The following is a 22,500-nucleotide window of genomic DNA, read 5'->3' on the forward strand; positions in this document are numbered from 1 at the left end:
ATGTGTTGTGCAATCATCTGGTCGCTTGTTATTTCTACACCACATTCTTTTTGGAACACAAGGTCATTAGTGCCTTTTCGTATTGACTTGATGTAGTTCCAAAAAGGCTTGGAATTATTTTCTGTTTTTAGTTTCACCGCTATGTCCTTAAAAATAATGGTTCCATTTGTCTGAACTGCATTTCTTTTTTAAATTGTTGTTTAAAGTACGATAGATAGCCCAGTGATCCTCGCAGTTAGATCTTTTAGCTTTTTTATAAAGATGTTCCTTTTTTCTACACAATTTAATTAAATCTCTCGTAATCCGTGGAGCGTTGTTTTTCCTTTTGTGATGGTACTTGGGTATACTACCGTTGACTGCCACGAAGTACAGATCTTTCCATGATTCCCAATTTGCATTTACGTCCTCTTGTCCTAAAGTGTAATACCAAGGTGAATTTCTGAATAGGGATCTAAGATGATTCCAGTCTGCTTTATGAAATGCATAGTTTTCTTTCTTTGAACTCCGTTGTTGATAAAGACAAGTGTTCACTGTAAATGTTATAGAGTTAACTGAAGGTCAGAAGGTCAGCTTGTGTTTATTTCCAGGAAGAAGAAATTGAAGACTAGGTAAACTTGAAAAAGAAGAAATTCTAGGAACATAGAGTAAGAGCACCACATTGTGTGCACCACACTGAAACTGTCTTTAGTTTACTTTATACAAAATATTAATGTTTGCATTAAGCTTATTTACCAAGTGCCGCACTAGCAGCGAATTGAACTATCTCATGTTTGTGCTATGAAAATCTTTGAAACATTTAGAGTTGAACGAATCCTTTTTTCATTTCAACTGGAATTGCTTACATTCATTTTGAAGTATTTTGTCGCCAGACGAGAGTCAAATAATCCTTATTGATGGCCCCCAGCTGGTCGAAAAAGTGCAAATCATATGTGAGAGAACTGGAGATGGCACATTTAAAGGAATAAGTGGCTGGCTAGACAAGTGGACATGTTGTACATGTTCATTGCCGTGACTTTAACATCTTCTGTTCCCACGGCCTGCTCCCGTCTGACCTTGTAGCTCAGTCGGTAGAGCAGCGCTGATCTAACCCGAAGGTCATGGGTTCAATTCCCACCCTGGTCAGAGTTTTTCTCTGTCCTTGTGTGGGCCCATTTCCGTTAGTAGGGCTACAACGCTCACATGGTTCATATGGGATACAAAACTAGCACTTCGCATTACACTCTAATCAGTTAAGTCAAGTGGAAAAAGAGACTTGACATTGGCCAGATGAATGTGGCTGGAGAAGAGGGAGATGTCATCCAAGAGAACAGAGACAGCTGGAATGAAAGATTGAAAGAGAAAACCAGGGGTTGCTCCCCAAGGGACAAGTGGAATGGGGACAAAACATGCTGCTTTGGTAAGGCGTACCACTGAAGTAGCTCTCTCTCCAAAAGGGAAACGCTGTAAGCTGAGGGGTAGCAAGACTGCAAAGCAGGGAATAAGCGCTGCATTCACAATGCAGTGGGCAACAATGAAGCTCTTTCATTTATTTTGATAGGAAGTAGCAGATAAACACGTTGCTTTCCACATTTGGCAAGTCCATTATACCTGTGCGGTGCCCAGTACTTTAGCAACAAGATGGCAAGGATGAGAGCTGAGACAACGCTTACTTTCCGGGCCCTAGAAAACAGCTTCAACGTTTGCTTTAACATCTGTTCAATTTTATTGAATGATATTGAACGATGTTGACTACTGGGGTGCACAAATGGTTTCGACACATCATCAACATTTGATTCAACAAAGCTTCATAAGAGTCCTTGTATCCAGACTGCATCCATGGTTGTTACTAAGGATACAAACATGGACGTCATTGAGAGACCGATTAGTGCGCACATACATACTCAACACTGTTGACTTCAACTTCATTCAACATCTTGATAACAAAAGAAATGTTGAATGGCTGTTGAAGCAAAGTTTAAGTGCTTTTAATCTCATTATAACGTTGATTCAAGTTCAATTCAACCTGTTTAAACATTTCTAACACAGTTAAGGGGGCGGGGCAAACAGTTTACACATTGCTGTTCAGTGAATTGAGGAAACACGTCATCCTCTTTCTCAGACAATGCACTATGTCATCTGCCCTTGCTGATGGACATGTTCTCCAACATTAAAGTGGCCTTTCTCCCAAAGAACACCACTTTTAATAGTGCATGCAGTCCCTGGATGCAGGTACAATTAAGGCGTAGTTGAACTATTACAAGAGGAAGTTACTACATTAGTCACGTTGAAGGAGAGCATTCTGCAAGCATGATAGTAGTCTGTGAACCTGCCAATTGCCATGCAGTGGATGTTAAATGCATGGGACGAAGTCAAGAGTGATGTAGTCAGGAATTGTTTTAGACATACTTTTGGATTGTACAGGTGTACCTCTCAACCCATGAATTTGGATGAAGATGACAATGACCTGTTTGCTTGTGTAGGGTTACTAGACCTTGAATCCCTGGCGAAAATATGGCTAAGAAGGGTATTGACATTGCACCCTGTAGTGCCATCGATGATGAAGCAGGTGCCTCCAGCTCCTGAGATCCTGCTAACCCTGACTGAGGGACACTCAGTCACTCACTCACTCAAACAAGGACAAGACAAAAATAGCATCTGGTTTCAACAGTGATGATGCTCCTTTCGCAATCCTGGTGGTGCCAACAGTAAATAGAGCTCTCAATCTTGTGCTTCAGAGGAGTTGCGAGGACTTGTCCACTGCAGTTATGAAAGTATCTGATATTCTTGTTGACACGAGGCTTAAGTCAGACAAGCATTCTAGACTTGATGGATAATGCAGCTGAGTAATGTTAATGTAGTAACATTACATGTATTATAGATCGTTTTCACACGACCAAAAAATAAAATCGAAACCGTTAAATGAAGTTAAGCCAAAAACTTGTTGTAGGAGACACATTATTTTATAAATCACCTCACCAATTCTCAGGTCTGTGCGGTACACTGTTACTGAGTTATTTGTCAAAGCATTTCACGTAACTGTATGGAGTTTTGTATAGAGCCATCATATTTGTGCACCACCGTTGTGCATCAGTATGGCGGCCAGAAATCCATATGAACATCTGGAATTCACTTAGCGATGAAAGCGTTTACTTTTTGTTCATGAGTATGAACACATCTCCTAATGTACTTGAATATGTTCAGACTGCTGAGATTCATAGGCACAGACATTTTTTTCAACTAAATAACTTTGTATCATGATGTCATGCAAGGTGGCAATGTGGAAATTCAAAATGCTGTATTTTCAAAATGAAAGAAATCATGGAACTCCAATCTTAAAAAAATATTTATTTTTAGGTCATCAACCTCCGAAAGATAAAAATTCAAAACACCTTGCGGCTTTGATTTTAGAATTTGATGACATCACTGTGAAAACCATCTAACATTAAAGCAGTAGAAGATGTTTTTCGTGTTTCCATAGCCTCATCTAAACATGAGGGGGAGTAGGGAGAATTGGGGTTTGCATAACTGTCAAGAATTCTCTCACCTCCCCCGAGTGTTTAGATGAAGCTATGGAAACAAGGAAAAAAATCCGCAATAATTGCTTTTATAAAATATTTCTCAAAGATAATTTGACAAATGAAGGAAAATGCTGTTTTTTTAACTTCTAGATTGAAACAGATTTCCTTGATATATGGTCATATTTCCTACCAGCCAATCAAAATACGCATCTGACAACACATACCGGTAACCAATCAAAATTGTTGTGATGTCACAGCCGTGTTTCCATACTCTCATCTAAACACAGCTATTGACCAATGAGGGTACGCGTACTATCCGAATTAATTTATAAATAGTTCATGTACTTGCACCCCATGTTTGACATTGTTTTCCTCGGTTTTGTGTGGTTGAAATTTCACATGATTTTGATAAACATGAGACACACTGACAACTGCACTCTGCAAGTACACTGTACATTTCTCAAAACTTGTTGCATGTGAAGAAATCAAATAGTTAGTTTCAACATATGTTGCCTGTTTTAGGTTTGCTGTTTTTTCGTTTTTTGCTTATTACTTCGTAACAGCGTAATACCGTTTTGTTTCTTTTCTTCACTTCGCAACTGCGTAATACCCTTTTTTGTTTCTTTTCACTTGCATTTTTTTTTATCAGCCACTTGTTTAGGGAGGGGTGGGAGACAACGGAAAGGGCAGCAATGGGATTTTCCTTCTTCAATGTCGTGAGTTTTTAAACGTCTCTTCGATCCATGAAATGTACTAAATGTACGAACAGCGGTACATGTCTGTCCTTTTGCTTTTCCGGCTTAAAATGTCCATCGTAATAGCGTAGTAATGTGCTGTTGAACAATCACATATTGGCGTAGTTGTGTAATTTGAAAAATATCGAGCTTGACAAAGCCCGTACATTTACTCTGTAAGATGTTCATCATAACAGCGTAATAACGTAATGAAAAAGTAAGATTGCAACGTTGAACAAACACGGAATGGAAAATCCTTACACAAAATATTTACGGCGTAATAGCGTAACAACTATCATGAAAGTGTCGAGCTTGACCAAGACCGTACATATACTGTGAAAGTGGTTCATCGTAATAGCGCAATAACGTAATGAGAAATTATTAAACTGAAATTAAGAAAGCGGCGTTGAAACATCCCTGTAAGATGTTCATCATAATAGCGTAATAACGTAATGAAAAACTAAGATTGCAACGTTGAACAAACACGGAATGGAAAATCCTTACACAAAATATTTACTGCGTAATAGCGTAACAACTATCATGAAAAGTGCCAAGACCATACATATACTCTGAAAGTGGTTCATCGTAATAGCGTAATAACGTAATGAGAAACTGAAATTAAGAAAGCGGCGTTGAAAACCATGGAATGAAACATCCCTGCTAAATTGTTGGCGTAATAGCGTAATAACTGAATAACTGCGCCTAAAAATTCCAGCTAACCAAGCCCCTACATTAACTCTGTGAAGTGTCCGTTCTATTAGCGTAATTACGTAATGAACAACATAACCAAAGATTGCGACGTTGAACAAACATGGAATGGAATACTCCTAGTATTACACAATGTTGGCGTAATAGCGTAATAACGGGCAAAAACTTTCCAGCTTGACCAAGCTCCAATAATAGCACGTTAAAATGTCCATCGTAATAGCGTAATATCGTAATGACACACACAAAGAAAGAACATAAAGATTGCGAATCGGAACAGATGGAACGGAACATTTTTACTACAATACTTGGCGTAATAGCGTAATAACTGCTGAAAATATCTGGCGTGAAAAATGTCCATCGTAAAGCGTAATAACGTAATGAAAAGAAGAGATACAGATAGAAACGTTGAACTATCAATCATGCATGCAACGGCGCAACCCTACTTCCCGAGATCGAAATGGTTGGAGATGAAATGCACTTTAAAGTGCCCCTTGGATCAAAATTTTCATATCCTATCTTTTTACATTTTCGTGTAGAATAGGACTCTCTTACTCACCTTACGAAATTTCAGTGCTTTACGAAGATTGGAAGTACTTTTTTCCGGACCGTTTTTTTCGTGATTTCACGGCCGCCATTACTTGGCCTTGTGCCAAACTTTTTAGGAGGCTTGGCTACAAATTACTGGTAGTGACGTCAGAGGCTCAACAAGAAAACTTCACATGGCTAATTTGCAAATCGAAATTCATGGTGAAATTTGCTCTTGGTAACTAAAAGATGCCGTCAAGTCGCTGTACGGTGCAAGGCTGTAGCAATATATCGAACCATAGTGCTGGAATCTCTTTGCATCGTAGCCCTGCAAGTGGAGCTGTGCGGGATCAGTGGCTACGATTCGTTCGTACGCACCGGGCAAATTTCGCACCGCGAGGTATTTTTGTCGTCTGTTCCGAACATTTTACAGAAAACTGTTTTGAGAGGGGCCTTCACGTTGATGGATCTAAGCGGACAATCCATTCTCATGCTATTCCGACTGTATGGAAGAAGGGACCAGAGAAGCTATCCTCTGCACGATCGCGTAGAAAGGTACGTATGAACACATGAAATGTTTTGTTCTTTACACTGGCTGCAGACATACGCAAGAGACGAAAATTGTTCTTTGACTGTTGTTTTCGCCATTTCAGAACAGTTGACCTTGAGGATGTTGCATAAAAGGCTTCAGTGTACAGTCAGATAATCGACCGCACTTTGTTTTTGTTTCTTTCAGATAATTAAAGAAATTTTAAGAGCCGAGAAAGAATCTTCCCTTGGCGAGAACGACGAGAACGCTAACAAGGCTGCGGTTGCCCCGCATAACCAACTAGTAAGCTTCCATTATCTTTGTAGAACTTTGAATACAATAGCCATCTACAAGTAATAGCGGTTCTTCACACAGGTTTATATTGTAAAAGATGTATACGCTGCATGCGTAAGAGACGAAAATTGTTTTACGACTGCTGTTTTCGCCGTTTCAGAGCAGTTGACCTTGAGGATGTTGTAAAAAAGGCTCCAGTGTTCAGATTTGTTCCGCCGGTACCGGAGTCAGATTATCGGTCGCACTTCTTTTTTGCCGGTTTCTTTCAGACAATTCAAGAAATTTTAAAAGCCGAGATGGAGTCTTCCCTTGACCAGAACGATGAGGGCGCCAACAACGAGGCTGCAGCTGTTTCGCATGACCAACTAGTAAGCTTCAAACGAGATAATGACATTGTCTCTGCAGAACTTTGAATACGATTACCATTTACAAGTAATAGCGGTGCCCTCTTTTATTTTCAGAGTGTTTTTAGCTCGAGTGCATTACCCATGGCCTCTGAATCGACCGAATTACCTTCAGAGCATTTGGTATGAAGCTATTTTTCTTTTTTAATATTATAAGAAAACAAATGTTAATCCGCTCTTGCTTGACTTGAAATATAGAGTGAAGTTTTTTTTTATCTCCCCTCGCATCTGGAATGTCCTTAATAATGACGATACTCTATCGGAACAGTCTTTGACAAGCACACCAAACACTGTAAGCCTGAATATTCTTTCACCTTACATTTATCCGTTTTACCAGGTTCAGCTGGGACAAATAGCAAGGGGTTAGGTTTGGTTATATTTTAGAAAAGATATATATTTTTATCTTTAATTTTCCAGGAATAAGACTGAGAATCAGGTGACCATAAATAATTTGCAGGAAATATAAAATCTGGATTATTTTCATGTATTTACAGAGTGCTATCTTTCCTTAGTGTACCCCACCTACAACATCAACTCCTATTGTTTCAAGTACCTTCACACACCATGATTCAACTGTTGTAGAGGAAAGCTCGAATTCTCTCAAGAAAGTAAGTACTGAAGAGAACTGGCAGTACATGTAATGTTTACATAAGTTTCTTATAACATTACTTTTAAGTGCAAAACCATAAGCAATATTTGTACAAGTTGGGTACTATTAACAAATGGTAAACGCCATAGTGTGTAGTATTGAGTTATGGATGCACGCGGGAGGTTGCTAAGCACGAAAGAAGCGTAAGAGTCGCACGAGGCGATAGCCGAGTGCGACTCTACCTTATTTGAGTGCTTAGCAAACCTCCCAAGTGCGTCCATAACTCAATACTACACGCTATGGCGTTTACCATTTGTTTTATAACATAACATTGACACATTGAAATAACAGAGGTCTATTTATTGAGCTACATCATAAAGCGTGCGCTTTGCTTTAGTTCTTGCGTAGGTCAGCAGCGCACACCCATGAGCAAATAGTACACGCTGAATTAACCAATAAGAGCACGCGCTGTGCTTTAGTTACGTTATATGGTGGGACATTGCTTTTTCTGTATAATGTTTTGCATCACAGACACCCAAAGAAACCCTCAAGAATGCAACTCCTTGTGCTAAGTGTGAAAAATTAAAGAAGGACAAGAAGAAACTTCAGCGGAAACTAAAAAGTATGGAATCTAAAGTGGAGGAATTGAGCCAGAAGATCATTGCTAACCAGTCAGAGTGGGCAAAGACCTTCCTAGAACTGAATCAATCACCAGAGAAATTAAAGGGTTCAACTGGTACAGGTGAAATGGACTGAATAACTCTTTTGGAAAGGGTTCACGTTATTTTTTCTGACTCTGTTTTTATGAAAGTCCCCATTCACAGTGCATGGACATGTATCAGCTTCAAAAGTAGTGGTGTCCAATTCTTAGAATGTGCATTACTGACAAATCTAGAGTTAATATATGTGTTCATAAGGAAACGTTGCGAACTTAGTTAATTTTTTGGTTTCACAATGTTATCATATCAATGTGTTCTTAGATACACAGACACCAGCAAGTAATGATGATCTGGATGATGATGAATTAAATGAGCAACCATTCTGTGATGATATGGAGTACGAGGCCAGTCAAGAATCCAATGAAAAGGAGATTGATGAGGACCCACCATGGACACCTGAAGAAACTGACAGCAAATATGCAAACACAGGAGATGACGATGACACTAAAGAATATGACAAACCTAGGTAAGTATGACATGCATAGTTATGGTTACATACACAATGTAATCTGGGGAAGGGAGAGGGTTACTAACAAACACTGTACACAAAAATGGTAGTTTTTTGCCCTCCTGTTACAAGCAGGTTGTGGTTAGGATCTTTAAGTAGAATTCTAGTAGTGGTACATAGATCCCTTGACAGAAGACACTCCTGATACCACTTCCCAGCTGCTCCAATGGCACATGGGAGAATACTGATTTCAGTGGGGACTTTTATTTTCTTGTCATTCACAGGTTGCATTGTGAGGGAAAGAGCTGCAGGGAGGAACCCAAAGGAATTGTATTTCTCTCTAAACTCCTGTTACTATTTCAGTACTGCCATTTGTGTCTAGCAAGGCACCCTCACCTCAGTGTGACCCAAACAGGCACCATGCTTTCTATTGTGTCCAAGTGCAGCAGCTGTGATGGAACATACATTTGGAAAAGCCAACCATACTTGCTTGGAAAGTTTCCTGCAGGAAATATTTTGTTAAGCTTTGCTATTATTTGTGCTGGTGCAACCGTGGGTAAAGTACTCCTGGTTTTTAGGCACATGGGGTTGCTTTGTTACAACGAATGTACCTACTACTATCATCAGCGGCACCTTCTCTTCCCCAGCATTGTGAAGTTTTGGCGCTCTTATCAGGATGGCATTCTACAGTCATTAAAAGGAAAGGAGGTTGTGCTTGCTGGTGATGGCCGACATGATAGCATGGGCCACTCTGCAAAATATGGTACCTATACCATATTTTGCTGTACCATTGGCCTGATTATTCACATTGTTCTTGTCCAGGTAAAGTCACAAACTAAACATTTGGGTTGTATAAGCCCAAACACACTCTTCTTTATGAAACACCATTCTTTATGAATCAGCCCATGCACAGTCTGTAGACTTAAAAGTAATACCACTAAAGAAGCCACTAGTTCCTCATATGTGCAAAGGCCAGAATTTTGTTATCAATAATTATCAATTTCACTCTTGGTTCATTTATTTGTCAGGCCAATGAAGCAGGTAGCAGTTCTGGCATGGAATTTTTGGGCCACCAAAAGGCTTTGGCATTTTTGCTGGGAACAGGAATGGTAATTAAGTCCTTCATTTCTGATCGCCACCAGTCCATAGCTAAGTGGATGAGGGAGGAATGTCCCAAGAAGTGCAGAGAGTTGGGAAAGCCACTCATCGACCACTTCTTTGACCTATGGCACATTGGAAAAAGTAATTACAATAAACAGTGTGTTCTCATTATTATGATCAATTAATAACTGTTAGTAATATAAATACTATTATATTAATCAATATCATCATTATAATTATAAAGTATTGCAGCAGTACATACAATGTAGCTACTGTGTGTCATTATATAATAACCAAATCTATGCACACACTCTGATTGACCAATCAACTATGGTTTATCATTATTGTGCTGCTAAACTCATGGAAATTCTGTGCGTCATCTGAATTGTTAGATAAAAGCTATAGACCACAAGTTTCTATGGTTTAGGGGCATGGCAAATCATGCTGGATTTTGGAATAGCACTCAAAGAATTCATAAATCACTCACCTGTGGCTCGTGATACACGATTCTTCGTATGTTCTTCCAACATCCCCTGTGATTTATGTTGTTTATCCTAGCAGACAGGTGATAAGAATGAAGCAAACTATCAACACAAGGATATTTCTTTAATTCACAAGGACAAGCCCTTCCTTTCTAACAATTGACCAATTTTGATATTAAAATTCAGCCTTACACAAAAGACCTCATTACAACGGAATAACTACAGACCTCAGTACAAGGGAATAACTACAGAGTTTGTGGGGTTTATTACTCAGAGCCCTGTGCTGAGGTTTGCTATGTAAAGCTGACTTGTAATATATTGAAATTGGACTATTCAAATACTTAGTAGTTATTATTACTATACTCATCTCTTTCATTTCAGAAATCCAAAAGCTTTTAACAAAGCTTAGTAAAGAGAAAGGCTGTGAGGTTATTGGCAGGTGGAAGAAGGCTTGTGTGAGGCATTTTTATTGGTCAGTAACCTCAACGACACCAAAGCTTGGAGATGTCATACTGGCTAAATTCAAGGCCTTCCTGTATCACATCATAAATCAACACAAGGATTTACCAAACGAGATCTTTAATAAGTGTGCCCATGGTATAATCACCACCCCGCGTCTTTGGATGACCAAAGGTACATGTATATATTGCCTCTTTCAGGTTAGACAGCATGCGGCATCACTGTGAAGTGATCACTAACCACATACTTCAAAATTCTCATTTGAAAGGATCAGTTGCATATGAGAAGTTGGTGGAAGCCCTCACTCAAAACTCATTGTTGAAAGGTATAAAACAAGCATCACCTGTGGCACAGACCAGCTGCTTGGAGGGCTACCACTCAGTAGTCAACCAGTTTGCGCCAAAAATGTTGGCATACTCCTACTTGGGGATGTTGTGCCGGCCAGTGAGAGCTAGTATGGTGTAGACAGAATACTGGGGCCAGACGCATGAAGCCCCTCTAAGTAATATGATGTATGCAAGAATTGTTTTCTCACAAACACAGTGCCCCATGGTTTTGATATCAGTAGCCTATTGTTAGAAAACAATACTCACGATATATCCTTAGTTGCAGGGGTTTCATGAATCTAGCCCCTGCTTGTACCTTGCAGATTATTGCTGTTACTATTTATTATTATTATTATTATTATTATTATTATTATTATTATTATTATTATTATTGTTACATTGCTGTATTGTTGATGTTATTGTTTATCATTATCATGCTCATACTCTGCATAAATTATGTATAAATTATATGACAATTGCCAGTTTTTTGTTATTTAGGACTATCCTTGCAGCTATTCACTTTAATTATAACCTTACGAGGGAACCCAAGGTGGACAAGCAGGGCAAACCAAAGCTGAAGGTGACCTACCCTAAATTCAAACTAGGTGAAGCAACAGTCAGAGAAGTGAGAGTAGCCCAGAACTATGGTAAGTTAAAAAACTCATCAAAAATCAAATCCAATTTAATTGTGTGCATACAACTGCCATACCTGACTTAAGGAATTGCAGTCCAGTGGTTAGGGTGCTTGCCTTGAGATCCTTGGATCCTGGGTTCAAGACACATTCTAACTACTCGTTGAACTTTTTCCTGGTACTGTAGTCCCTGATTCAACTTCTCGGCTGCACTTGTAAATAGCCAACTAGCTTGTCTCGGCCAGTTGGGATTCTTACCAGTTGTTGTTGGAGGTTCTGTTCTATTGTGATTGTTTCGTTGGCCCTGAAAAGCCCCTATGGGAAGTGGCCAATAAAGTAAGTATATAAATTCGTATCACAGTTTACTTGTAAACAGTATTGCCTTCATATTCTTTGTTTTTTTCAGACTATGTCGAAGAACTGTATGCTACACTGATTAGAACACCAAGGGAGGTATTAAACCGCATACAGGATGAGCTAGCTGAGGAGACTCCAGAGGCCCTACACACCATGCTGCCTGATAAGGAGGATAAGGAAGCAGCGAAAAACAACTATCATCAAAGAAAAGCCAAAGAAACAGTTTTATGCCCGCCAACCTGTTCTGGTATCGAAAATATAATTACAAAAAAAATAAAATAAAAAACATTAAAAAGTTGAGAAAGGACAGTAAGAGATTTATTACACACATCTATGATCTTATTCCAAAACGGCCCCTACTTTAGTGTTTTCTAGGCCCTTCTTCCCTGTTCAAGTTTCAGAATTAGCAAGGGCTAACAAACAAATGAATACTGCAATGGCCCTTTCTTTCAGTACACTTTTATTGCACCCTGGAAAGTAATATTAACAATATCTCTCATGTACTGGTCATTAAAAAGTGTATATCTTCAAGTTAAATGGTGACTTTCTGGTGTTCTTTCCATTTACATGTAAACAGATGCAGAACTTCAACAGATACAACAGACCACAGTTGTTGGCCAAAGAAGGAAGTCACCCATGTGTAGAAAGTGTGGAAATCCAAGAAGAGGCCATAAAAAGGGCCAATGCAGCAGTACACATTCAACATACATGTAGTTCACAAATCAACATAAGAAACCCTACACTGTATTGTGGCTCAAGAAAAGGACTCTTAGAAAAGCATGGAAGAAGCTCATCAGGGATGGGGGATGTTGAATAGGGGGAATACTACATGTACACACTGTCTATGTTGTCATGCACTGCTGGTACATGTACATATAACTACTGTATTAAAGTTGGAGACAGACAAACAACAAAATAGTATTGGGTTCCATTATTTTAAGGGGATCAATGTGAGCCCATCAAGTTATGATGAATACATGGCATAAATTATACAAATACAGTGTGAAGAGTGCTTTCTACATCAGTGTTTTAGGGCCTGATTACATGAGCCAGGCTGGCCTGGTTAGCCAAGCTGGTGTCAGTTTGACGGGATCTAGGTATGTTTGTTAAATGCAATAAAAGTCAACTGTGTGATTACATGACAACCGGGCCAAGCCAATTAGTATTTTTTCATTTGATAACTCGACTATGTTTTACTGATATTTTTAAGGATGTATATTTTTGCAAATAATTTTCACTTTTAGCAACCATTTTCATATATTGATTAGTTAGTGCTGATAGTATTTTAATTTAGTGTCCCTTATTAGGAGGCCTTATATGGCCAGCTAGAAGGCTTTGACACTGAAATAAAGTTTATCATCATCATCATCATCATCGTCATCATCCTGGTTCTTGGCACACCGCGGCAGCCCGGCTAGCCGGACCAGCCTGGCTCGTGTAATTAGGCCCTTAGAAGGTCCACTGAATGAAATGAATGCCAAAATATTGTGGGGAAATTGCATCACAATTATGACCAATTTCACTACCTGGCTATCTTCCTTCCTGCCAAATAATAATTACGTAACTGACAATGTACCTGGTATCCAATCTACACGTACTTACCGGCCTAAGCAATTTTGTCACTGCTACACACTAATCATCTTCCTCATAGCCCTGAAAATCCTCACCCGTTGTAGGAAAGGTCTTACGAATACTGTTGTAAACACAACAGGGAAGAGGAACTCTGTTGGAAGCTCCAACATGTTCCCACACTAGTCTAACAAATTGCCTGTAAGCAACAGCTCGGAGGAATCTGGGACAATAAAATATGGCTATGTAAATTTATAACTATAACTTCAGAGAAGTTCAGGTTTCAAGGGTAATCATCGTTTTATTGCTACAGAACTGTAATAATGTAAATGTACATATTATTTTCTATTCCAAACATCTTACATTGTCTACACTTTGTGATATACATGCATGTTACTGCATTCACAACTAAATGTAGGTATAACTTCCCTCAAGTGGTTAGTATTTTCTGTTTGTCTTAACTGGGTGATAATGAAAGTATAAAGTTACACATACTTACTCATGCTCGGCCGTGTCGCCTCGAGCCAACATGGTGGTGTAGGATTTTTTGGTTTTTGTTTTAAGACCAACTCCCGCAGTGTGTAGCACCCAACGATTTAAACAAACATCATCGAAACCGGGATGTGCAATGATGCAGTCACCTTCCCTTTCTAACTCCTCCATCTTTTCAACGCATCGATCAACTTCCATACAACATCTGCACTCTTCAGGTTTTACAACAAACTCTAGCGAGCAGTTCTAGCATTTGCACCTGAGGGAAAAGTGGGAAAATGATCTAATTAATATGACAAGGCACACAAATTTCGGTGGATAGCTCAATGCCCATATAAAGTTGCATGTCTGGAAGTGGAATTTTGTGACGTGGATGTGTAAATGTGTAGGCAGCCTTTCCACTAGTTAACCGGCCCAAAAAAACGTTTCCTGTCTACTAGCGACACAAATATAATAAAGAGCACTACAAACCAGTTTTCGACGTCTTCTTCCCCAGAGAATCTACTCCAGAGCATCTCGTCTTCCTCTTCTTCTTGGGCTACTTGTTCCTGGTATTCCGCCGCTTCTTTCTCCGTGGCAATCGGCTCAATATTTTCGTCGTAAGGCAAGAAGTCTTCGTTGGCTGAAAAAAAACTGTCCTCTGAAGCCTCGGATGATTGTTCTTGACTGCTTTCACTAGATTCACTGGTATAATCGGACATTTCGACCTCGGATACGCTAGCCATAATAAAATTCTCATACAAATCTCACTAAAAACAACTCGAATGTTGAGCCTCTGACGTCATGATTAAGAAATCTGCTTTTCAATTGCGGGCTCATTTGGAACGAAATTCCGTAATGGCGGCCAAATTTTAAGACACTTTGGAGCCGAAAATTATTACGTTAGAGGGTTTGTTGTCAACGTTCTTTGTCAATTATGCATAGTAATCAACCCAACGATTTATTCTGTAGCAGAATAAGGGCGAAAAAAAGATATGAATTTTCGTCCAAGGGGCACTTTAAACGACTGAGTGTATCTAACGTGACCAACCCCGTAGAATAGTCTGACCTGGCTCAACAAACGATTTGTATGTAACGCTACGCTACTGCGCATCAACCATTTGTCTTTTTCTTAAAAGCCTAAAGCGCTGAGGAAATGAAGAAGTGACGACTCGCGGCAGCCTTTACGCCAGATGCAGTTCAACAACGTATTGATCAAAGAAACAAAGCCCAGGACGAGTTACATGCTGCCTTTTCTTTTTTACATGCTATCGACATACAATCTATTCTTGTAGATAACTTGGTTATCACAGAGGATCAGGCTTTGCTTTTGCTCTCTTCAAAATTAACGTTTCGAGGAGTTGTGCTTTTGAAAATGGCCTTAGATCATATCCCCATTACCGTTAGTGTCATCCCCAGAGGAAGTACAATACCTCTTCGCTTTTCCATTGCAAAACAAATCCTTGAAAAAAACGGTGTCAAGTTGTCAGAGGCTGAAGTTCAGATTTATGCCCGTATAATGGAACGATACTGCTCAGTGTTTTGCGCATCATTCAAATTTGAGCTCGACGATTCTTTATGGGAACTCACAGGTGAAGGCAGCTATCACTACAACAGATTCATTGTGCCACCAGTGGAGTCATGCCTGCATTGTGATAACGCCCTGGCAATGAATAATATGCCTTCTAAAGCAATAGTTTACGGGATAACAGGTCCTCTGCCGGCAACGAAAGTGATGCTTTGTTGTAATCGGTGCAAAACAAGCTATGGAATAGCATTTTTTTCCGACGAAAAGGGTAAACATCTGTACCCCAAGAAGCACGAATCTCCATTGGTGGAAGCCAGCAATGTAACATACGTAGAGAAGAATCTGTACAAGTGGATTCCAAGTCTTGGGTGAGTTACTGTCATATTGACAATCAAACACACGTTTTGTATGTCTAGTGTCGCTTGATGCCGCTTTGAGAATGACTTGTATACCGTACATTTCCCAAACGTGGACGCTAGCTCCAGCACGAATTTAAAATAAAATCTGGCTTTGGGGACAAGATTGGGAAGGTAAACTGGTTAACAAGGCAACAGGAATGTCACACGAAAACACCATTTCTTTTGTATTTAGTTGCTGTCTCGAAACAGAACCCGGTGACTCCCATTTTCTTATTATTTTCTTGGTAATTATAATAATAATAATAATAATAATAATAATAAGGCATATGAAAACCGTAGTTATCCCTGTCGTTGTTGGTACACTTGGTACAGTAAAGAGCGGAATGGTAGAAAATATGAGGGAAGTATCAGAAAGAGCAACTGTGACAGGTACAAAAGATCTGCGTCCTGGGATCTGCGCGAATCCTCAGAAAGGTGCTTAGTTTATGAACAGAATTATTCACTTGCGTGACTGATGCTGCAGGTGCATGGTTTGCGCCCGGCCGACGCACAAAATGACACCAGCAAAGATAACCCGCTCCCTTAGGAAGCAAACAGGAAAAAAGATCATCCAGTTCACAAAGATGATGATGATAATAATAACAATAATAATAATAATAATGATGATGATGATAATTGAACTTTATTTTTAACACGATGGTTAAAGCTGAATATCTTGTGGGGTCGTGGACAAAGGATATCAAATCAAATCAATACAGATCAAATCATATTGGTTTCATCTTTAACCGGTGAAGAGACTTGCGCAAATCGATAAAAACGGGTGTGGATCGACGCCTGAGCAAAGGGTTTGTGTCTGCACCATTCCTCCCGGGGTATTGGTTCAGGAGCCAGTGCTTTTTACGATTACGGTCAATGATGTAAGTCCAGTGCTTTAATGATTAAATATGCAGACTACATTAGTTGTATCATACCTGTGGCACTTGAGGGTCATTCAGATAATGTCCCAGAAAAGTTGATGATGCTTAATTTAAGTGAGACTAAGATGTTTATCAAGAGTTGGACAACCCGACCCCCGTCCCATCGCCAAGAGCGAGCAGGTATCATACTTGAAGCCATCCAGGGCTATCCCACAAACTGGGAATCTGATAAAACGTAAACATATCCCTCATTACTAATTTAATGCTCTAATCATGCAACTCTTCGGGAGTAACCTTACAATTAAATAATTATTCCAAATTGATGGCCTACAGGTAAGAGCGCTTAAATTTTCATATATTCAATACACTACACCCATTTAGCAGATTCTTCAGGAAAGGAATAAGAAGTTATCGAATAGTATTGTGGGCACTCCTTTGCACCCTCTTCAAGATCTCGTAAGAATCGCGAACTCTTCGTGGGGCACACCCCTACCATATTCTACGTGTCAATTAAAAATGCTTTCTGTATTGATGCTACAATATTCGGTCTTTATTTGACAGTATGTTTTACAGTTATTCATGTTCATATGGACAGTTTTTTTTTACAATCAGAACCAGTATGGAAAATAGTATGTTTTGGTCTGAATAAGTTCGGATTTACAAATCCGGGCAGGAAACCTGTGTCAATATATCCGAGGAGTACCTGTTTGGAGGAAAATAGCCTCGGACCAGCCCGCTCTCTCATATAAACACATCGAAAGTCTACAAAGGAGGAAGCGGCGAAGAAAATGTTCTGCTCTTCTGCGGGTTTCGGTGTTCTTGTCTGGGAAAAGACATTTAAGGACGTTCGCGCCAATTGTTTCTGCGCATCCTTACTGCGCACGCAAATGCACACGCCACGTCATACACGAGCGCGCGCGCTAAGTAATAAAATGAGAACTGATAGGGCAAAAGGCCATTGCTATAGCTTTGCCTGGATTTAACGGTCTTGGACGTTCGGTGACTCCTATTTTTCTTTCCAGAAACGGATTTTATTTACAATTATCTCCACGTTGTCCAAAAATGAACAAAAAATTAATGTGGGAAGTTCAAAAAATTTCAAGAGTTCTGCTCACGGGACATCAAATCGTGCCATCTTGCTGCTGCAAGGCGCGTGAAACTGTGGTCGCTAAATGCGAACTTGATCTTTAAGGGAACCTCACCAGTTGACTAAATTCACTTAATTAGTCCACTTAAACAATATTTGGCAGAGAACATTTCACTTCAAAGATTTCATTGCAATATATTTGGGTTTACAGACACTGGCCTTATTCGATAACGAAGCCCGATTTTGTCACATTTTGGGTGTTTTTCCGGACATGTTCTCTCCAAAACGAAGTCGGTGACCCCCCATTTTTTTTACATTTCTGACATAACTAACTCATCATCTTATAGTGGTAAAAGTTTCAGAAGAAAATCAATGTTGAAAAAATTTCGCGCGAACTTCCTTAAAAGGGCTTTACTTTTAACATTAAAAAATAAGGGTGGATCCGCCACTGATAACTGCGATGATCTCGAAACTTATTCTTGTTTCATTCCCACAGTTCAAATGTATGTCATAAATACATCGTTTCTTCATTACTATAATCTCGTAAAGGCACTGCTCGAGGTGAATCACTTTAGCATGTTCAAACTTTCCGCAATTGATATACGGGAAATCGCCTTCTTCACCGGTGGAGGGAGACCAAAAATCTTTGTCGACCCATTTCTTGCTCACAAGGCGCTCGGTTGGACTTTTCTGAGGCCATTTAACTACGTAGCAAACGTGCTCATTCCTTGATGACTTTTCAGAGATAGTGACGACAAGAAGCTTCGAATTTTTTGCACAATGATGGATGGAAATTATTATTTAGTTGTCTTCTATATTTTGACGACCACTCCACAACGCGAATTTTATGCACAATGATGGATGGAAATTATTATTTAGTTGTCTTCTATTTTTGGACGACCACTCCACAACACGGTAAGCAACTAGTTTGCTTTCTTTGTCTTTGATGACAATCTATGAAGTTGTGGTATCATCGCTTATTTCCTCAACTTTCCTTGTAAGTCACTGCCTTCTTCTAGGTCTCTGATGACAATGACGGAAAGCCAAGGACCGTACCTTTGTTTCTTGAGAAGCGCACGACGGAACCGGGAACCCCACTAGGAAACACATTCGCCGCTTGTTTAATTTATGGGGAACGTTTCAATAAAAGGTGTATAATGCAATAAACAATTTGGCTGGGTAAATCTAATTTACATGACTTTCCTAGTAATATACTGCGCTCTATTAAATCCAAAACGTCCCTATGGCTGTGCCGCCCTTTCAACAAATCTCATATGCCCGATAACCGAAATGAACCCCACACTTAAGGACAGAAAGTGTCTAAATTCCCAATAAGTGACTGAACTTTCCCGCGCGACTATCCGTTTATCGTTTTTTATCGCAACAGTAAGCTTATTGATACGGTCTAATTGCCGATGCTTCACTGTTACGAAATGGAGACAAAAAATGTAGTTCAGAAGTGTCCATAAGAAACAAACCTGTGAAGAAGGTAAAATCCTATTTTAGAAAAAAAAGACATCTTTATGTGAAAAGTGGCAACATCCGTGGGATATAGGAAACGTTGTCTCTATACCACATCCCTACAGTTGTCCCTTAGAACAGTTGTTCCGCTTCATCCCCCTTATTTTGTCGTCCAATACACTGATATCGCTGTAACGATATTTTGCTTTCCTTTTAGACACAAGCTAAGCTATCGTAGTGTATGCACCACATCATTCAGATTCGTCTTTGTGATCTGGGTTCTCAGTACGTGTGACTTGTTTCAAACAATGTCTGAAAAATCAAGCATGGAGAGCATTGAGCCTTTTTATGGGTACCCGCGGATGTCGATTTCTTCGCGGGTTTTCCATCAAATCGAAATTAAAATTGAAATCATGACTTGTCATACGAGAATTGTTCAACGTGGTATTGTCATGGCACAGCTTAAGCAACTTCGACGACGACGGTAGTGAGAAGGTAATAATAATAATAATAATAATAATAATAATAATAATAATAATAATGTTTTGGTCGCAAGCCAATCTCTTTCTATGTTAGGGAGGCCCCATGAAGCCACCTTGTGATTAAGCATCTCATGGATGCTGTCTCAGTCCATGATGACTACATGGACCTTTGCTGTGCTAAGATAACGGCATAATATCTGGAATGGCACTGTTTGAAATGTTTCTACAGATGCAATTAAGGAGAAGGCAACAAAGTGAGAGACAGTTCTTTGTCAAAGAAGCATGGCGGTTGAGGAACTTTTCCGACCATTTTCGGTTGAAACGCGGTAACTCCTTGGAATAGTTATTACCAGACTAATCAGCATGACAAGTTGAGGCCCGAAACCAACATGGCAGGAGCCCGCGGCCGACTTTAAATGGCCCGCGTAAACGACAGCGGTTGCTGCCAAAGCTTTTTCAACCGTTTCAAACAAGTTTTATAGGTCGTTTGATAGAGTATCAAGCCGGTTGGAAAAGTTGATCAACCTAACCAACGAGAACAGTGTTTTCCCAATAGACCCCGAAAAAACTCAACCAACCCAACCAACAAAAAACGGTTGATCCCAATAGAACACAACCTAAGTGACCAGAGCAAAACAACAGCAGTCTTCAAGGAATTAAAAAAGGACAAGAAGAAGAAGAAAGGTTAACAGTGAATGTCGAAAGGGCTGGATGTTGCAATGGTGTGCTTCACACCTCTGGTTTTCGGTACAAATGAAGGAATGAAAGCGGAATATCACATGCTTTTGAAAAATATCGCTCACAAACCACTTAGATTTTAATTATATTGCTTGTTTATCACAATGTTTATTTAACATGAGGCGCGGTGGTAAAATGGACTGGCCTCTAGAATGCCAAGTAACCAGCGATCTAGCAGACTTTTCTTAATAGAGGGAGCAGGTTAGTAGAAAACCTTAAACTTTTCAATCTCACGGCTCTGTTATCATGATAACAAAATGATTATTATGTCATGACGACTGAGTGCCGTGATTACTGAACACTTATTAAGTTATTACCCTCTTATGATGGGTTGCAGTGAGTACTAAAGGCTTATTACATTAGGTGCGGTTACACTCACCGTGGTAAATGCCATTTCCCATGGTAAATTATCCCACGGTGCCTCACACTTGGGTTTTAGTATACCGTGTTAACTAGGGGTCACACGTTACGAAGATTACCGAGGTAAAACGAAATCTCACGCAATTCATTGGCGGGAAATTTAATCACAACTCCATCAGCATAGCGATTGGCTCTTGTACCTCGGGCATCAAAACACCCTTCCAACTTCCCACGTTAAATGTCATGGGCGCTTCCACTGATCTTTTTGACGTATCCATGGATATTTAACACGGGAAATTTACCTCGGGAAGCATCGGTCACACTACTAAATACAGTTTCCCGTGGTAAAAAGGCAATTTACCACGGTAAAAGTGCCCCGTGTAACCGCACCTATTATTACGCTATTACGAGTGAGTATACTTACACTTTTCATTTTCAATGCTTGGTTGGTAAGTGAGTTCTAAAGGTTTATTACATTATTACGCTATTACGACTGAGTATACTTACACTATTCATTTTCAATGCTTGGTTTTTGTGAGTATTAAAGGCTTATTACATTATTACGCTATTACGACTGAGTATACTTACTTACACTTTTCATTTTCAATGCTTGGTTGTAGTGAGTTCTAAAGGTTTATTACATTATTACGCTATTACGACTGAGTATACTTACACTATTCATTTTCAATGCTTGGTTGTAGTGAGTTCTAAAGGTTTATTACATTATTACGCTATTACGACTGAGAATATATACTTACACTTTTCATTTTCAATGCTTGGTTGTAGTGAGTTCTAAAGGTTTATTACATTATTACGCTATTACGACTGAGAATATATACTTACACTTTTCATTTTCAATGCTTGGTTTTTGTGAGTACTAAAGGCTTATTACATTATTACGCTATTAAGACTGAGTATACTTACACTTTTCATTTTCAATGCTTGGTTGTAGTGAGTTCTAAAGGTTTATTACATTATTACGCTATTACGACTGAGTATACTTACACTATTCATTTTCAATGCTTGGTTGTAGTGAGTTCTAAAGGTTTATTACATTATTACGCTATTACGACTGAGTATATATACTTACACTTTTCATTTTCAATGCTTGGTTTTTGTGAGTACTAAAGGCTTATTACATTATTACGCTATTACGACTGAGTATACTTACACTTTTCATTTTCAGTGCTTGGTTGTAGTGAGTTCTAAAGGTTTATTACATTATTACGCTATTACGACTGAGTATATATACTTACACTATTCATTTTCAATGCTTGGTTTTTGTGAGTACTAAAGGCTTATTACATTATTACGCTATTACGACTGAGTATACTTACACTTTTCATTTTCAATGCTTGGTTGTAGTGAGTTCTAAAGGTTTATTACATTATTACGCTATTACGACTGAGTATACTTACACTATTCATTTTCAATGCTTGGTTTTTGTGAGTACTAAAGGCTTATTACATTATTACGCTATTACGACTGAGTATACTTACACTTTTCATTTTCAACGCTTGGTTGTAGTGAGTTCTAAAGGTTTATTACATTATTACGCTATTACGACTGAGTATATATACTTACACTTTTCATTTGCAATGCTTGGTTGTCGTTGTACTAAAGGATTGTTACCTTATTACGCTATTACAACAGAATATTTTCACTTTTCATTGTCATGACTTGGTTATCGAGAGTACAAAATGCATATTACATTATTACGATAT

At 39.1% G+C, this 22,500-nt stretch overlaps 3 protein-coding genes and 2 pseudogenes across 5 annotated transcripts in view; 2 read left to right on the forward strand and 3 right to left on the reverse strand.

The window, feature by feature from the left end:
• Positions 1-4,485, reverse strand: part of LOC137974092 (uncharacterized) — a 6,010-nt pseudogene extending 1,525 nt beyond the window's left edge.
• Positions 1-5,560, reverse strand: part of LOC137973848 (gamma-aminobutyric acid receptor subunit alpha-6-like) — a 27,434-nt gene extending 21,874 nt beyond the window's left edge. For 2 of the 3 annotated variants that reach the window (XM_068820741.1, XM_068820735.1), the window contains exon 1: positions 5,496-5,560. The gene's annotated coding sequence lies outside the window, so the exon portion shown is untranslated. The remainder of the gene's footprint in view (positions 1-5,495) is intronic. The other variant, XM_068820737.1, reaches the window with a different exon arrangement.
• The window catches only part of LOC137973850 (intraflagellar transport protein 74 homolog), an 80,421-nt gene that overhangs the window by 8,853 nt on the left and 49,068 nt on the right, over positions 1-22,500 (forward strand). The gene's annotated exons all lie outside the window — the stretch shown is intronic.
• LOC137973846 (uncharacterized) lies at positions 4,677-12,955 on the forward strand. Its single transcript, XM_068820733.1, has 14 exons — positions 4,677-6,019; positions 6,201-6,296; positions 6,557-6,655; positions 6,749-6,814; positions 7,204-7,299; positions 7,812-8,022; positions 8,261-8,465; positions 8,732-9,269; positions 9,476-9,689; positions 10,412-10,663; positions 10,758-10,929; positions 11,314-11,462; positions 11,854-12,051; positions 12,382-12,955. Exons 1-14 carry the CDS (start codon positions 5,714-5,716, stop codon positions 12,516-12,518), a joined length of 2,739 nt encoding a protein of 912 aa, XP_068676834.1. The 5' UTR covers positions 4,677-5,713; the 3' UTR covers positions 12,519-12,955.
• Positions 13,101-14,872, reverse strand: LOC137973849 (uncharacterized; annotated as a pseudogene).

This window comes from Montipora foliosa, chromosome 10 (assembly GCF_036669935.1).
Source record: "Montipora foliosa isolate CH-2021 chromosome 10, ASM3666993v2, whole genome shotgun sequence".
Taxonomy (NCBI): domain Eukaryota; kingdom Metazoa; phylum Cnidaria; class Anthozoa; order Scleractinia; family Acroporidae; genus Montipora; species Montipora foliosa.

What these genes read in the sequence shown, in the direction of transcription:
- LOC137973846 (XM_068820733.1), top strand. Translation starts at nt 5,714, where the DNA reads ATGCCGTCAAGTCGCTGTACGGTGCAAGGCTGTAGCAATATATCGAAC. An exon ending in CTGCACGATCGCGTAGAAAG is followed by an intron (nt 6,020 to 6,200) that starts GTACGTATGAAC and finishes TGTTTCTTTCAG; the next exon opens with ATAATTAAAGAAATTTTAAG. An exon ending in GAGAGTAGCCCAGAACTATG is followed by an intron (nt 11,463 to 11,853) that starts GTAAGTTAAAAA and finishes TGTTTTTTTCAG; the next exon opens with ACTATGTCGAAGAACTGTAT.